This window comes from Urtica dioica, chromosome 2 (assembly GCF_054948205.1).
Source record: "Urtica dioica subsp. dioica isolate 48M chromosome 2, U.dioica_male_clone48M_v1_H2, whole genome shotgun sequence".
Lineage (NCBI taxonomy): Eukaryota > Viridiplantae > Streptophyta > Magnoliopsida > Rosales > Urticaceae > Urtica > Urtica dioica.
Genome location: NC_142757.1, coordinates 48,199,112 through 48,217,711, shown reverse-complemented (window position 1 = coordinate 48,217,711; position 18,600 = coordinate 48,199,112). Strand labels below are relative to the sequence as shown.

At 34.7% G+C, this 18,600-nt stretch overlaps 1 protein-coding gene across 1 annotated transcript; it reads left to right on the top strand.

Moving 5' to 3' along the window:
• The first annotated feature begins 1,687 nt into the window (after positions 1 to 1,687).
• Positions 1,688 to 4,589, top strand: LOC149405170 (pre-mRNA-splicing factor ISY1-like protein). The gene is made up of 2 exons (XM_089606900.1): positions 1,688 to 2,763; positions 4,149 to 4,589. The coding sequence occupies exon 1, from the start codon at positions 1,842 to 1,844 to the stop codon at positions 2,739 to 2,741; it is 900 nt and encodes a 299-aa protein (XP_089463026.1). The 5' UTR covers positions 1,688 to 1,841; the 3' UTR covers positions 2,742 to 2,763; positions 4,149 to 4,589.
• Positions 4,590 to 18,600: the final 14,011 nt, after the last annotated feature.

The window sequence follows — 18,600 nt, the reverse complement described above, 5'->3', positions numbered from 1 at the left end:
AAAGAGAAGACCAACGGGAAGTGAGTGAGTGGTCAAACACACTTTCAACATATTCAGCGTTAAGTGAAGACCAATAGACCATTTTTTTTCTTTATTTTAAATGGCAATCAAATACAAAATATGTCCTATAGAATTCGTGATCCTTATATTTAAGTGAGTTGACGGGTCTTTTTTTCTTTATTTCATGGGCCCTATGAAATTCAATTAGGCTATCAGATTTGCCTATTAAATAAAAAAAATTGGGCCTTATTTTTTCTAATTTTCTTGGATCTTAAGCCTTTGCTTATCTGGCTTATCATATGGGCCGGCCCTGTTCTTGGGTATCCCAAACTGGTTAAACTATGGAATTGCAAGGTTTTTTTTTTTTTTTTTTTTTTTTTTTTTTAATCAAGTAAAGAGGTAGTTTATGGTATTTAGAGTTAGATTGAGGTTAACTTTTTTTTTTTTTTTTTTATATATATATATATATATATATATATAAAGTATGTCTTGTTCTTCTTAATTAATAAGGCCTTTTTATTCATTTTATAAATATTAATACACATATATGGCAAGAGAAATTTCATAAAGGGAACTTCAAATTATATTTTCAAAATATCTTAAAACTAGATTTTTGACCAAAAAATGAACAAAAATACATTTTCAGCCTATTTATCCCTCTATTCTCTATGAATCTCATTGTACACCATCATACACCATCGTAAATCTATATGAATTTCCTCGTATACAATCGTACAATATCATATTCCATCGTAATTTTTCCCAAATTCAAAATCATAACTTTATCAAATTCGATCCAAATCATATATGCAATGGAACACGAAATAAACAAGAAATTCATACATTTTTCGTCATTTTAAGGGGATGAGCTCAAATCCATGCGAGAACATCAAAGCCACGTCGAATCCGTCGAAAATCTTCATGAAATTGGGTGAGTGAGAAGGAGAAAGAATGAAAATGAGAGAAAAAAGAAGAAAAAAACAAATGTTTACTTGGTCTGAAGGACATTTTTGTACACTTTTAAGACAAAAATTCATTTTTAGATATTTTGAAAGTAAAAAAGTCTAGCCTTAATATTTTAAAAATTATTAGGCCAACTCTATGAAAATTTTCAATGATAATGTAAAGAATAAGGACTGAATATTTATAAAATAGTAAATATAGGGTTTTTTTTTATCACAAAGATCAAAATACAAGGTTTTATGTGATAATCGAGACATTTGAGTAAAACATGGGGTTTTTTTTAATGTTATTTTCCCTTATTTAAATGTGTGTCGCAAAATTTTTACAAACTTTGTGTTTTAATTAAAAGCGTACAAATTTGTATATTTTTAGAGGACAAAAATTCATTTTTGGATATTTTGAAAGTAAGAGGTTTAGCTTTGATATTTTAAAAATTATAAGGCTCACTTTACGAAATTTCTCAATGGTAATGTAAAGAATAAGGACTGAATATTTATAAAATAATAAATATAGGGTTTTTATTTACCATAAAGATCAAAATACAAGGTTTTCTGTGATAATTGAGACATTTGAGTAAAACATAGGGGTTTTAGTGATATTTTCCCTTAATTAAATGTGTGTCGCACAAATTTTACAAACTTTCTGGTTTAATTGATAAACAAATAAACTTCGGGTAACAGTATAAAATCATGATAATTTAGTACCTAAATAAGAAATAAGGTATTTATGCATCGAAATAGCCCGGGAACGAAATTTCTTTCATTATTGTTCTATTCTGTCTCAAAACGCCCCCAAATTTCTAGGGTTTCGGATTGAGAGTTAAGTCGCAAAACCCCCCAAAATTTCCAGAGCTTCGGATTCAGAGAGAGAAATCAACAATGGCTCGTAACGAAGAGAAAGCCCAGTCTATGCTGAACCGCTTCATCACGATGAAGGCGGAGGAGAAGAAGAAGCCGAAGGAACGCCGTCCATTTCTGGCGTCGGAATGCCGCGACCTCGCCGAGGCCGACAAGTGGCGTCAGCAAATCCTCCGCGAGGTCGGCCGGAAAGTCTCCGAGATCCAGAACGAAGGCCTCGGCGAGCACCGACTCCGAGACCTGAACGACGAGATCAACAAGCTCATCCGCGAGAAGTATCACTGGGAGAAGCGAATCGTCGAGCTCGGAGGTCCGAACTACTCCAGAGGACCGGCGAAGATGACCGACCTGGACGGAAACATCGTCGACGTTCCGAATCCGGGCGGCCGAGGACCGGGGTACCGATACTTCGGCGCCGCGAAGCGCCTCCCCGGAGTCCGAGAGCTCTTCGAGAAGCCGCCGGAGCTTCGGAAGCGGAGAACCAGGTACGATATATACAAGAGGATCGACGCTAGTTACTACGGGTACAGGGACGAAGAGGACGGGGTTTTGGAGAGAGTGGAGGGTCCGGCGGAGCGGAAGATGAGAGCCGAGGCCGCGGAGGAGTGGCGGCGATCGGAGGCGGTGAGATTGGAGGCGAGGAAGGCTGTGATGGGAGGCGGCGGCGGTGATGACGTGGCGGCGGTGGTTCTGGTGGAGGAGGAGGAGGAGGTTGTGGAGGAGGAGAGGCAGGCGGAGAGGGAGAGAGAGAGGGAGGAGAGAGGAGAGGAGTTCGTGGTTCATGTTCCGCTTCCGGACGAGAAGGAGATTGAGAGAATGGTGGTCGAGAAGAAGAAGAAAGAGTTGCTGAGCAAGTACGCGAGCGATGTTCTGATGGTGGAGCAGACCGAGGCCAAGGAGATGCTCAACATTCAGCGTTGAAACCCTTTTTTTTGCTTATTGGGTATGTGTATCTAACGATAGCGATGATATGGTTTTTGAATTGTGTTCGTGTGAAGCAGGGTTCTACCCAATGGTTTTAGGCTTCGTTTTGCGTGATTGAACGAGTTTTTGAACAATGCTATATTTGATTATAGAGTTGGGTTTGGAATCTTTTTTGGTTCGATGGTTTTCATGGATTTTCCTTTGTTTTGATGCTATATATATTTGACGATAGTAATGATATGGTTTTTGAAGTTGTTTTCGAGTGAAGCAGTGCTCTTTCCAATGGTTTTACGGTTCGTTTTGGGTGATTGAAGGAGTTTTTGAACAATGCTATATTTGATCAGAGAGTTGATGGGTGTGGAATCTTTTTTGTTCTGACGGTTCATGGATTTTCCTTTGTTTTGATGCTATACATATATATATATATTTGAAATTACATGGTTTTTGAAGCCTTTTTTTGTGATATATGTTCATGTTTCTTTTGCGGTGCAACTGCATTGTCAATTGTGAACTGTGAAGTGGTGTTCTTTCATTTGGTTTTAGGGTTTGTTTTGTTTTGTTATGCGTGCTTTAGTGATTTAAGGGTTTTCTGAACGGTGCTATAAATGATGAGAGCGTTGCTGGATCTGGATTCTATTTTGTTTTGATGGTTTTTCATGGATTCCCTTTGTGGACTTGGGTAATAGGGTGATCCTGTTTGTGTTTTTTATCGTTCATTATTCGATTTGTCTAAATTTTCTTTTATTCTGTTTTTAAGTTTTGTGCACATTGTTTGTTCATAGTCTTACACTTGTGATGGTTTAGGTCGAATAAGTGACTATAGCGATTGGAATTTCGCACGGGGAGGATAAATATATTGTGCTGTGTATAGGTTTGGAACTTGGAAGTCGATATTTTTACCTACTACTGATGGAAGGTGGTATAATCTAGGGTGATAAGAATCCTGAAAAAAGATAGCTGCTTCGTGAAAAGTACGATATATGGAATAGCATAGCGCTTCTTTGTATACATGAGATGAATCATTCACAATTAGTTATGCTTGCAAATGAATAAATATACAAGCTGGGTTTACCCTGGTGACAAAGTGAAGGATTTAACCATTGATACGTAATCTTGGTCCTTGATAGTTATGAATAGTCAAGGTAGTTTTGTGAAAAGAAAAAAAAAAGGTAAAGCTCTTCGTATACTTTTCGCTTTGGTTACACAATGTTTGACTTAGGGTTTAGCAGATTAAAAAGGTCATGCAGAGTCTGTGACTATATTTCATTGAGAAACTTGTTGAATTAGTTATAAGTAAAAAAAAAAAAAAAAAAAAAAAACAGGGGGAAAGTACCAAATGTATATTAAAAACTCGAATGTGTTCAACACTGACATCAATTTCTTTTTCTTTGTTTTTAATAATAGAATATAGTGCATGAGAAGATGGGCTCTACACCAGAAGCCCTACAACCTCTTGGCAGACTGGGGATTTGTTAAATGAGCTAAAATATGGATGAACGATTACACTATTGTCTTTGTGTCCATAATCCAGACCATTGATTGATCTACTCGTTGGGCCGATAATGCTGGTAGGCAATTGCTGAAAATTTCTTCTGCAGCTAGAACTCTTGCTGTATGTGAAGTTCCTTTTTACTATCATTGCATGGTTTTGTTTCCTTTTGACTATCATTGCCTGATTTTGTAGGTTATTTGATCCTGTTAATGATAGTTTAATTCATGTTTCTCTGTAAAAATGTTTGCTTCTATGTATAATAACTATTAGCAGACTTGTGTTAAATAATGTTTTCTTTTTATGTAACCTTCCGACTTGAAGTTCGAATCTAAAGATAGTTAACATTGGTGAAATTCGATTGGATTCACTGTAATCGAGCTATGGCTTTATTCTCTCGATCTAAATCCTATTTAATTGTTTCTTCTGCTAGCATTCTTATTTCAAAATCCAATCCTTTTGGAGGAGATACTATGTTACGTAATCTTGTCATATGGTTGTTTCTCTTGGCCATTTAGCTCTTGAAAACTCATTTTTCTTGGCTCACACAAGAAACTTCAATGACATTGAGTTGACCTGTGTGTCTCATTTACACATCATACAGTACAAGTAGGACTCCGATATGGTTACCAATGTCATGTCATTTTTTATCCTATCGAAGGTTATGTGGCTTTTTCATTTTTCTTTCTATGTGTACTACTACAAGTAGACTGTCATTCTTACTAGTTACAGAAAATTGCCTTCGAAGCTCAAACCTTTTCGTTGAGGATATCCTAAGATACAAGTACAATACCAAGTAAGGAATTAATACGCCTTACCCAAAGTTGTCACAATAGATTAGTAGAAATACTGTCAACTTTGCTGTTCTCCTTGGTGTTAAATTTCTCAAATCATGGCTAAGTTTTTTTTAGGGTGTAGAGTTTCTACAACTTTGAAGTATCTTCCTTATAATTTGAATACTCCCGCAAACTAATTATGCAAAATAATACTCGGTATTTAATTTGGGGTTGCTTTAGACTATCAAAATTTTAACAAACCAACACGATTGGTTTTGTATGTAATTTGAGCAAGGATTAGCCCGAGATTTTGGTAACAGAATAAATTCGGAAGAAGAAAATCATCTATTTTTTTGTTTTGCTTTATATATTTCTCGCGATTCTGGTTGATTCTCATCGTTGATATCGTTTTTTTTCCAAGACAACATAGAAAAAATCAGTCGTAACTCGTTTTCCGACGTAGCAAAACCAAAAAACCCATCTATTTTTTTCATTTAAATTCGACTATTTTTTCTGAGTTTTTTTTTTTGCTTCTCAAACGCAAATCAAGGAAATAGGATCAACTTTTGTATGGTCTCAGTGACACCCAAGTGGTGAAATGCAAATAGCGGAAATCGGATCAACTTCGGTATGTTCTCAGTGAAACCTAAGTGGTAAACTACAACGTCGAAGATCGCGATATTGAGATTCTTCGAAAGAGAGAAGATGAGTATGTCTCAGATGATGCAAGATTCTCCGGCGATGGTGACGACGTATGCGAATCAGACTTCGATAGCCATTGGAAAATGCAGGCTAGCCAGATTTGAGTGACGAGAGTGCTTGTCCGTGATTCTTCATGACAGCTAGGGTTTGCTTCCATCCAGGACAACAGAGAGTAGTTCTAGATCCAAAAAAAAAAGAAAAAAAGAAGAGCATAACATGGTGTAGTAACAATCATTCAGGAGCCTAGTATAGAAGTGCTACTAAGGAAATTTAAATTATTAGCATCGCTAATGTACCATGACACGAATAAAGACTTCTGTTACAAAAATACATTTTTCTTTTGATTTTGGATTAAATGGCCACACCCAGCTCCATACATGTCATTCAAGTTTAAACCTAACCCTTTTCTCCTCTTTCAAACATTTCATCTCATTTTATCTTCTTAGAAAATTTTGATTTCCACGAGCTTGATAAAACAGTGTACTAGATAGATCTTTATTTTTAATATTTTGTGTAATATATATTAATTTATAAAATATTCGTCGGTTTATTGATGAGTATATATCTCTATATTGATCACTGGACACAGTATATTTCAAACATTCGTCCGTAAATAATATTTCAATACATCATCAATATATTAATTTAATTTTGTTTAAAAAACATCATCAATTTTTTAATCATTGGCTACCTTAGTTGCCGAGGAAACAAAAACCGAATTGGTTTTTATTACTTCTAGTCTAATAGTTTTGCAAGAAGAAACAAAAACCAAATACGTAGCGATAAATAATTAACTACTAATGTGATACCCTACCATTACGAGAAGTGACTCACCAATGTCATGATTCCGGCACTTTACATAGAAGTCGACTTTAGGATATGAAAACCATAGGCATCGACAAAAACCAAAGATACCCCATGTTTTTAGTTAGCCAGATTTTAAAAATAGTTTTTTTGTTTTTTGTTTTGTTTTGTTTTGTTTTGTTTTGTTTTTTTTTTTTTTTTTTGCATTCTCCAAATATCTGAACAAATATATTTGACAAGTTTGTATTAAATAGTAATTGTCAGAATAAAGTGAGATTTGAATAATAAAGATTATTTATTATTCTATGACTTACCGATTTTAGGCAAAGATTAAGATGAGATCCACTCAACAGAATTGGATAATTCAAGCGTATTCTTATTCCTTGCAGAAATGGGTCTAATATCGGTTATTAGTTAGCAAAAATCAAAGCTATACATGAGAAATTGATGTTCAAAATATGATTAAAAAAACACATTAATTGCGGGTAAACACATTAGTAGTGTAGTGTGTAGGTAGTGAAATGCAAGAGTCCCACATGGAATGAAAATGAACGAATGAGTGAGGTTATATAATTAATTTGTTCAAAAGAGTTTGGGTTCATGATGGTGACCCAATATTGTAGAGGGTAAATGTCTTAAGCAAGTCCAAGTCCAACACACGTGCAGCAGCATCCGATTGGGCTAGTCTAGGGCTTTTTTTTTGTAATCCTTTATTTTTTTTATTGCAAAATTCATCTCTGAAAGTTTTAATTCTGATTGTTTTCTGAGAATAAAACTGTGCAATTTAATGTATCAAGTATGTACATGAAGAACAAATGTATGTAATCGTTTGCATGGATGCTATCAGCGTACTAATGAGCTTTAATGCATTTAAAGGCCGTAATAATGAGAAATTGATGTTCAAAATATGACTAAAAAACACATTAATTGCGGGTAAACACATTAGTAATGTAGTGTGTAGGTAGTGAAATGCAAGAGTTCCACATGGAATGAAAATGAACGAATGAGTGAGGTTACATAATTAATTTGTTCAAAAGAGTTTGGGTTCATGATGGTGACCCAATATTGTAGAGGGTAAATGTCTTAAGCAAGTCCAAGTGCAGCAGCATCCGATTGGGCTAGTCTAGGGCTTTTTTTTTTGTAATCCTTTATTTTTTTTATTGCAAAATTCATCTCTGAAAGTTTTAATTCTGATTGTTTTTTGAGAATAAAACTGTGCAATTTAATGTATCAAGTATGTACATGAAGAACAAATGTATGTAATCGTTTGCATGGATGCTATCAGCGTACTAATGAGCTTTAATGCATTTAAAGGCCGTAATAGCTGAACGGTTTTGTGATTCAAATTGTTGTTATCACTCAGACTTTGTTGGCTATAAAAGGAGGCCTTTAGCTCTCATTCTGGATACACCAAACAACAAATTCTTCTCTCAATTTTCCTCTCCGAAATTGCTTTATTTTTCTTTGTAATTGATGGTTGGTTCTGTTACAGCCTTGGTTAGCCGGAGAAGTTCTGTTGGTGCTAGGCTCTTCTCATTCCGCCGTTGTATCTTAAGAGGCAAATTGCTTGTTATTTTTTTAACACATGTGAGAGAGCAATATTGTTTTAAGGAATTAGTCTAACAGTCCTCGGCGTTCTTTTCCCTTTCCTATAATTTTCGTATTTAAGGTTCTTGGTTGTTGTATTTATTTTATGAATATTTATTCTTTTATTTTTTTCTAACAAGGTTGTCTATTATTCCCCCAAAAATAAATATTATTTACTTACGTATTTTTTTATTAGCACGACTCTAATTAGCTAATGTTTATATGGCAGTGTAAATGTTCGATTTGGCTAGTCTTAGTCTTAGAATAACAGTTAACTTTTCTGATTTCTCGGTTATATCATATTGTTTCTCATTAGGCATGATCCAAGACGTTTTCTATCTGGTATCAATGTGTGGCAACTCGGTATAGCGTATTCCATATACAAGAAAAAATATATATTTTTTATTTTTATATGAATATATATACATATTTTGAATATATATACATATTTTGAATATATATATATATATATATATATATATATATATATATATATATATATATATATTAGTAGCTTTTTTAGGCACGTCGCCAACAAATGTGATTTTTTATTTTATTTTATTGTATAAATGAGTAAATCGGATCAAATGCTACACCTACATGGTAGGTTCATTCATACACATGGGCTTTTGCTAAGCATGTCCTAATATATACATAATCAAACTCGCTATCTAAACCTAAATAGACAAAAAACCGTTTTTGTCACATGTGTCAAGCAAGTACCAATCAGCCGGATTCAATTTCGGTGGCTCCTAAATATTTGGTGATTCTAATAATTATTTTCATTATGGAATCGTGATTATTTTTCAACAGAACGCATGTATTGAATAGCGTAGAACCAAAACAGTTTGTTATTTATCGAATCAAAAAAATATTGTAAAATGCTGTGTCGCACTGCTATTTCTCTTGGACCATTGCGATATACAATAACTTTCATAACGTCAACCTTGGATAAAGTGCCTTACAATTCTTCATTTGTCTAAATAATAGCATTATAAAATCTAAATAAATAGTACAATCAATAATATACTATAAATCAAGAAAGTGCAAAAAAAAAAAAAAAGAAAAAAAAAGAGAGAGATAAGAACCCCAAGATCTAGTTTGTGGCACGAGCCGCATGACCCATGTAAAGTCTTCTCTTAAGTGAGGGTGTGAGTTCAATTCACAAAAATGACCGAATGTATTCATTATTAAAATTAAAAAAAAATCTTTATAGTTTGCGTTTAAATATTCAATATAACCAATTATACAATGTATATCTATATATATAGGGTTATATAGCTAAATAGCCACACAAATTATAACTAATTTGGATTTGGCCACCATTTGGTTAATTTCGTGTAAATAGCCAGTCTAATTTATTTACACGTTGAAAAATACCATATCACTCCTTACCTGTTCCCGCCCAGAACATTAATAAAAAAAAACATTAAAATAAGAATATTAGATAATAACTGTCCCTGTAATCGAGGAGCATCATAAGCGTCGGTAATTAATATAGCCGATTCGCAAATCTTTCTCTCAGAAGAAAATAGAAACACGCGAACCCAAATTTGAAACCCAAAAATCTACATGCGTCCTGGTTCGGCGAAAGTTTATCTTCTCAACGTCTGGCAATTTTTGGGCGACATTAACAAAAAAGACAACGAAACCAGCAACCCCGACGGCGAAGAAAGGTATTTCCAGGAAATTTACAATTTTTTTTTTTGGAAAGATGAAATTTTACACTTCTCGAATATTTAAAATCGATCTAACAATATGAAATGAGCAAAGCAGTAAATGTGTAAGAAAAGAGAGATTTCATAAAATTTTCTGTAAAACTTGGATGTAAACCATAATTACACAGACTGGGTATATAGGTTGTGATATAATATAAAAAAAAAAAAAAAAAAATTGTACAGTAAATAGGTCTGCATGTTATCAATTCTGTCCACATCCTCTAATATATCGATATATGTTGAATATCTGTTTTCCAGAACATGAAATTTTGGTATTAAGCAAAACAGAGTGCGATGAATTAACAGATATATGATTTTGTGTCATGATGATTGTCCATGTCTATACACAGATTAGAGAAATGGCGAAGACGTCTCCTATAAAGAAGAAGGTAAATGCCGATAACAAGGAAAAAGAGATCAAATCACCACGTCGAAAGGCAAAAGAACCAAAGGTATGTTATAAATGTTAATTATTTACACTGTTAATCCTAATGATTATATACACTGTTAATTATTTACACTGTTAATCCTAATGACAACAACGCTGCCGATAAAATAGATAATAACATGTGTTAATGAGTTGTAAAGTGTATATGTGCAAGTTTTTGTGTTGAAATTGGGACCTGGTAAATATGTTAATATAAACGTGTAAATAGGGAGTTAATAAGTTAACTGAAACAGTAGAGCACACTAAATAGTAGTAAATAAGTATATGTAAATTGATGTAAATAAATGTAAAGACCTGTATGTAATAAGTGTTTGTAAAGAAGACAATATTAATGGTTGTTACTCTAAGAAAAGGAAAAAAAAATTGTAATAGATATATAAACTGACTCTACTTAAAAGTGCATAGAAATGTAATTAGTTTATGCATTGGATGTTAATTGTTCTATATAGATGACTGACGATAAAACACCTTTTGTAGATTGGGGAACTTATTGTGAAGCCAAAAAATTGGGACTTGAAGCAACGAATAATAGTACATTCATCCTTCAATGTCATTAACAACCTCATGTCCCTACTCGAGACTGAACAACAAATGGAAATTTTCAATCAAGGACCGTTTGCTCATCTTCAACAGCTTAGGGGAGAAGTGTACCAAAAAAAACTAGCACATTTACTTGTGCTTAGTCAGGTGGAGTCTGAGAACAATGAAGAGCTCCATTTCAACATCGGTGGTAACATATTGGTTTTCAATATTTACGATTTCGAAATAATTTCAGGTTAGTTCCAATTAATTTTCAAATATTGTATACGTAAATAATTTGAAATTATTAACTTCAATTAACATATAACATGCATTTCCATTATCATGGTTAAACTGCGATAGGGTACCGCGCATTCAAAATCAGCTACGATCCGACAACATATTGAAAGATGAATATTTCAAAGTAGCCGGGACTCAGCGAGCACCATATTTACTTGGGCTTCTACAAAGTAAATTTGGTGGAAACGATGAGGAAAAGGTTGCACTCATCAATTTGGCTATTTTGGAGACAATGATTCTACCACGTGAAAGGCAGGCAAAAATTCCAGATGAACATTTGAAAATGGCCATTGACGCGAACTTGTTCAAGGATTATCCATGGGGTACACTTAGCTACAATGCATTATGCAAATCTTTAAAAAGATCAAAAAGCTACGCTGCCAAAAGGACGGGTTTCAACATCGACGGATTCCTACATCCGTTAATTGCATGGGCGTATAAAGTCATCCCAGATTTTGAATACCATGGATACACATCAAAATCATCTGGATTTAGCATGCCACGACTGCTTAAATGGAATTTTAGCTGCAGTCCAGAATACGAAGATCTTCTGAAGAATATATTCAACAACAACCAGGTAATTATAAAAGCCATGAAAAGGTTAGAAAATTAAAGTGCATTGTTGTAAATTACTTTTTATTGTATTAGGTACGTATTCAGCCACTGAACGCAACAGAGGAAGAAATAGTAGAAGGGTACATTGAGCGCGTAGACCCTGCCAGTCCAGAGCCAATTAACGAACCAGTTGACAAAGGGAAATGTGTTGCTAGCAGTTCAACACACTCACACGATGATATGCCTAGCCATCCAGAAGAGGACTTGCACCAGAAATTGGATCAAGCTCTCCAAACAATAGAAGTCCTAAAGCACCGTGTGGAAGAAGCTCATAATAAATACGATACGTTAATGGCGTTGTTTCAAGCATACATCCAAAAGGATTCTGATGATGCCACACCTAATGCAGACCGACAAGAGAAGGTAAAAAAGTTAATAATTTGTAAATTAGTCATCACCTAACGACCAATTTACAGGGATCGAAGCAGTCTTCACCAAATGACATAATCAGAGAACCACAGGTCACAGGTGAAACCAACCAAGTAAGCATAACAACATCCAATTACATTAATAATATGAAAATTGGTCAATACTAACCAGTACACTTGAATTATAGGATAGAACACCAATTCTTAATACAACCACATTTGGAGATAGAACAAATGTTCAAGAAACAACACATGTCCAGATCCCAACAAAGAAAGAGGTATTCAGATATAGCTGAAATTGGAATCAATTTTCTAACGCTAACTTGAGAACAATTTACAGGTTCAAGTCGAAAAAAAACAACAAGGCCACAGCCCACTCAAGTAACATTAACAAACATGGTAAGCTTTCATTAAACTCAAATTCATTAACAACCTGATGTTAATAACTAGTTTTCCTATGCAGATGCTACGAAAGAGTAAAGTAAATGTGGGAACAACTGCTTCAGAAGAAGTTTCCATGGTACGATATCAGATTTTACTAAATTCAGATTGTTGTTTACTAAATTTTCACATATCTTCTTATCAGGATATATCACCACTGCTAGGAGAAAAGGCAGCTCATTATAGTCCAGTAAGTATATGTAAATGAAATAATAGAAAAATAATTATTAACTAACCAAAACTTGTGACAGGACGACTTGCAGAAACTTCAAGCTGATTGGGTATTTACCGTAAATGATGTCTTGAGTAGCTTACCTAACAACTACAAATTTGGACAACGTCCACAGGTTGTTCAAGATAAGGGTCCCAGTCCTAAAGATGTACACAGACGCGTCTACAAACGCTTGAGGAAAAATGGCCAACCAGTGGCAATGCCTACACTAAAGAGTGAAGTTCCTAACCAATCCGCTCATACACATTCAACAATAGTGCAAGACATTCCCCAATCCAGTAATGTAGGGAAAGGAAAATCTGAGGTATGTTTAAACACAGTTAATTGTTGAATACTGATGTTTATATCAATGTTAATTGATGTCATTTCACAGGTAAACATTGCTAAGCCACAACCCAAAAAATCTTCACCAAAATTGCCAATTCCACAGCAAGTACCATCAAGACCCAAACGAACATGTAGGAAATCAGTCTTCACAACTTCTCCTTACATCATTGAAACTAAAAAAAAGAGGAACGAAGACGAGATACCTGGTGGAAACAACTTAGTTCACAACACAGACAACACCGATGACGATCCTCTAAGTCTCCCATCTTTTGACTTATGAATTTAGCATATTTACTGTTTTACTATCTTCACACTCGTACTTATGGTATTTTGGGGGTTATTTTAAGTGCTTGAACACTTTTACACTATCTTAACACTAGTACTTATGGTGTTTTGGGGATGTATCTTGAATGCTTTAGCAATTAAACACAAGTTGATACTGCTAATGGTTAATGACTACAGTTCTGTTTGTTGTTAATGCCCACTTAGATAAGCTCACTCATTACAATAGTTGTTGATGATATAAATTGCTGATGATGTTGTCTATTGGTTATTTAGTCATCTTATTTGTTAACAAGTATATTTAACGTGATCATCAATTAACAAAGCAAGAACTATATAAAAAACAATTTACATGTACTCCAGATCTGAATAAAAATCATATAATAATTTTTTAGTAACAACATTAAACTAAATACACAACAATAAACAAATACTGAAATGAAAGTTGTAAATAAAAATCATCCATTGAAAAACATAATCTAACCCAGTTCTTGATCATCCACATCATTAAAAGACATAATCAAATCAAAGTAACAAGTAAATAATCTAATTTTGGCAACCCCTTTTGTTATGACCAATCTGTCCACATTTGCCACAACGATGGTTATACGGGTGAAGTCTTTCAGGCTTCGATCGAAACCTCTTCTCTTTCGGCCGCCCAGCTTGACATTTTTGAATATGAGACTTAATAACAGGAGTATCAACAGGTAGCTCCCAGTCCCCTTCATGAGAAATTGGGAAGACATCTTTCTCATAAGTGGCTGAGAAATATTCCTGTGTATAATAACATGGAACAAAATCAATGGGGCGTAAATTTTTACGGTATAAGGCGGCACACGCATGAGAACATGGAAATTCTTCGAGTTTCCAATAACAGCATGTACAGGTCCTCTGAAAAACATCAACAACACGACGAATAGCCCCGTCGATAACTTCAAACTCATTGTCGTTAATAGCATTAACCTGAAACATGTAATGTAAATAGGTTGTAAATAAACGAGTAATTAACAGAACACAAAAATGTAACTATACTTACATTCATGGACCTCGAAGCTTCAAGCGATTCATAGAGCATCCTAAAACCAGTTCCAGTCAGGCCTGATTGCATCTTTGGAATTAACTCCCTCTTTTTGTTAATCCAATTTTGAATTAAACTTCGATAGCTCAAGACAAGACATGCAACCGGCCAACCTCTAGCTTATCTTAAAACAGCATTCAAACACTCAGATATGTTCGTGGTCATGACATTAAACCTCTTTCCAGGGAATTTACTTCTAGCCCACAACTATGGATTAGCTTGGAGAAGATACCTTTTTTTTTTGTTATTAGAGAGTATATTCAGCCAATATTCAAACTCTCTTACAGTATACGCTTTAGCACATCTGTAAAAAAGAGGCTGGATATATGTTTTTACCAAAATTGGCCTTCACATTACCCCATAGATGTTGCATGCATATAGCAAAACTAGCTTCCGGAAACACCGCATTAACCGCCTTCTGAATTGACTTGTGCCTATCCGATACAAACACCATCTCTTTCCTAACACCATACACAGCTCGAATATGACTCATAAACCAAAACCAAGATTTGTCATTTTCAGAATCCACAATACTAAATGCTAACGGAAATAAATGGTTGTCACCATCTTGAGCCGTAGCCAATAGTAGGGTACCATAAGATTTTCCTTTCAAAAATGTGCCATCCACCGATATTACCGGACGACAATACTGAAACCCATGAACCGAAGCTCCAAATGCAAGGAAAAAAGACTTAAAAGTACCATCAGCTTCGATCTCAGTCACCGTATATGAGCCTGAAAATCGATTTGAACCATTTATAACAGTAAATAATGCATCACAGTGGACATCCAATTAAATGTTCATTGTTAATCGACTGTAAATTAGAAATCAATTAACATAAATGAACAAGGTAAATAACCTGACAAAAATTAACAAAAGCTAAGTAAATACCAGGGTTTTTCTCTCTGATCATTTCTCCAACAAGAGGTAGATGACTGTATGACTCTTCAAAATCACCACGAAGATCCCTCAAAGACTCTTTTCGTCCCTTCCATGCTCTATAATAAGAAACCTCCACATTAAATCTTGACCTCATTATTTCAGCAACACCAGCTGAGGTTATTTGATTTGCCAAAGGTCCCCTAAAATCATCTTTCACACATTGGCTAATAAGAACAGACGAGGCATGTTTATTCTTGTGTATAATTGACTGTCCATAGCACGTGTGTTCTTTAACAAATGACCTTATAACCCACAATCCTGAGTTCCTGCAAACCGACGCATTCATCTTCCAAGGACAGTGAACATTCGCACATCCAATGCAATATCGGGTTTTACTGGATCTAAACACCTTAAACTCGAAATTATTGCGAACATCAGTCATTCCAATAGCTGTCTGTAGAACATCTTTGCGTCTAAAAACATTGTTAACATTTATTTCAAAATTCATTGGAAAATTCTTCAAATCAGATTCATCATACATAATAATTTATGGCGCCGTCATCTCTTCACTAGAATTAGCCAACAATTCACACTTTGATTGATGACATTGCTGCTCAAATAAATTAACTGAAAATAAATAACAAATGATCAACAAATATATGTGATGAATCAATAAATGAGTCCCTGGTGATAAGAAATTTACCAGACTTCATGAGCGTAAAAGAATCACACTCCTCCATGCTGTATAATCAAATGTCGAGTGATAAAAAAAGGACGTTCAATTTCAGTTTTTAAAACATCTTCGCAAACAAAAATTTAAATGATTTAGGCGGCCAAATAACAGTATATATCGCGATTAATGTTAGAAAATAAAGATAATAACTGCTAAATATATTGAATTAAAGTGTATATTCAACTCTGCCACCAAAATAGAAACAACTACTCTAAATAAAACCGATGAGAGTAAACAATTAGATAAACACGTCCACCATAACAGGAATGCAATAACTGCTTTCCAAAACAGTTTATTCCGAGACACGTCCATAAACACTACTTTCCATTTCGGTCCATTTCAAATTTCAAATTAAAACTGCCTCTAATTAATAAAAAAGGCGCAATTAATAAGGGCAATTCGGTCAAGAAATTCGGTAAATATAATGCCACGTAGGCTGATTGGCTATTAACAAAAAATTAACCAAATGTTGGCTAAATCACAACTGCCAACGTTAATGAGGCTTATATGGCCAATTTATATATATATATATATATATATATATATATATATATATGAATAAGAAGCCGTGAATTTGGACCTAAACTCTGGTTTTGATAAAATCTACTTCTTATCCATTTTCATCTGCATGCTTTCATTGAGGTTCAAGCGAGAGTCATGCCTGCACATGCCTTCTTTGATTGAAAAGAGAAGGAAAATATATCCGGTCTGAGGCGTTATAGTCTCGAGTATATTAGTGTTCGTATGTTCAAAGCACTTTGTTAATTAAACAACACATAATAACAAAATCGACGTGAAAAATAATAGATCAAACACAACACAAAAATAACTTCCTACACAAGCAATCTAGGTTCAGATCGATGTGATCATAATCTAGTCACGGCATGAGAACCCTATTGCAATCCACTATCTTCATACTCCTATTGCAATCCACTATCTTCATACTTCAATTACAGGTGAGTATACAAAACTAAGATCTAAAGAATATTTTCCGAAGCTTGATCACAATCCGATCAATGATTGTTCACAAGTCTTAAGTGTTTCCCGATGAACAAGATTCCAATCTTGTTCTTCTCTCTCTGAAATCTCTCTCTTGAAACTCTCAATTATTTTCTCTATTTACAACTCACGAATGAAACAATGACCAAATGTTAGACGAGTTGCTGCAGCATTTATATGCAATTAAGTAGTTATAGTCTTGAATCAATTATATTGCTACTAATAGAATTGTTGACTTGTCAAGTGACTTGTGTCGCGCGTGTGTGATGTGGTTGATCACACACTCCACACATTCACAAGAGCCTCCATTGGAATTGGTTTCAAGGCCTAGTTATATAAACCTTTTCACATCGATTTTCTTTGCCACCCTCTACACTTTTCGAAATGGAGGGTTAGGTCAGATCTAAGTCTTGCTCCTCTAAGAACTCTTCTATATGTTTCTCGGCATCTTCCTTACGTTGAGGTAGTGTCTTCTTCGCAGCTTTCTCATTTCTTTTGTTACTATTCATCGCTTCAATAATAATATCACTTAATATTGATTTCGAGAATCCGAGACAGAGAGAAAAGGAAGAAGATACGAAGAGAATGAAAATGAATTCTGTAATTGATTTGACAGAAAAGATTATGTCTTAAATACACAAAAGTCAGCTGTGTTTTAAATAAAAACGACAGCAAAGAAAGAAAAGAAAAACGACAGTCGCTATTAACAGATAGACGACTTAAAACAACCAAAACGAAATAAAACTTGTAAAACAAGGAAACTGCTAATAACACTAATTACAACCAAAACACTTCTTCATCAGCTTCAATACTCCTCCTCAAGTTGAACTGAAGATGTTCTTCAAGTTCATCTTGGATGTCAGATGAAGTAGAGCTGGAGAAGCCAATGGCTTAGTGAAAATGTCAGCTACTTGATGCTGGGTCCTGATAGGGAACAGCTTTATAGAGCCTTGTTGGAGATGATCACGAACAAAGTGTAAGTCGATCTCAATGTGCTTAGTACGCTCGTGAAATATTGGATTCGAGGCTATGTGGAGGGCAGCCTGATTGTCACAATAAATCACTGAGGTAGCATCTGTCTTGACCTGAAACTCCTTCATCAACTGTTGCAGCCATAACACCTCACTCATAGCAGCTGCCAGTGATCTGTACTCAGCTTCAGCAGAACTCCTGGAAACCGTGGTTTGCTTCTTTGACTTCCAGGTAATAAGAGATTCACCTACAAAGACACAATAGCCAGTAACTGATCTTCTAGTGACAGAGCAAGTTGCCCAATCAGCATCAGAAAAAGCTCTTAGTTGAGTAGAAGATTTAGAAGGATAGAATAAACCAAGACCGAGAGTGGTTTTAATATATCTAAGCAAATGATGAACAGCCTGCAAATGAGCAGTTCTAGGAGAATGAACAAATTGACTCAAACAATGCACAGCGTAGGAAATATCAGGGCGAGTAATAGTTAAGTATAATAGATGACCAATCAGTCTTCTATACAAAGTAGATTCAGGAAGTAAATCTCCATCATACAGAGATAAAGAAATTTTTGGATTCATAGGAG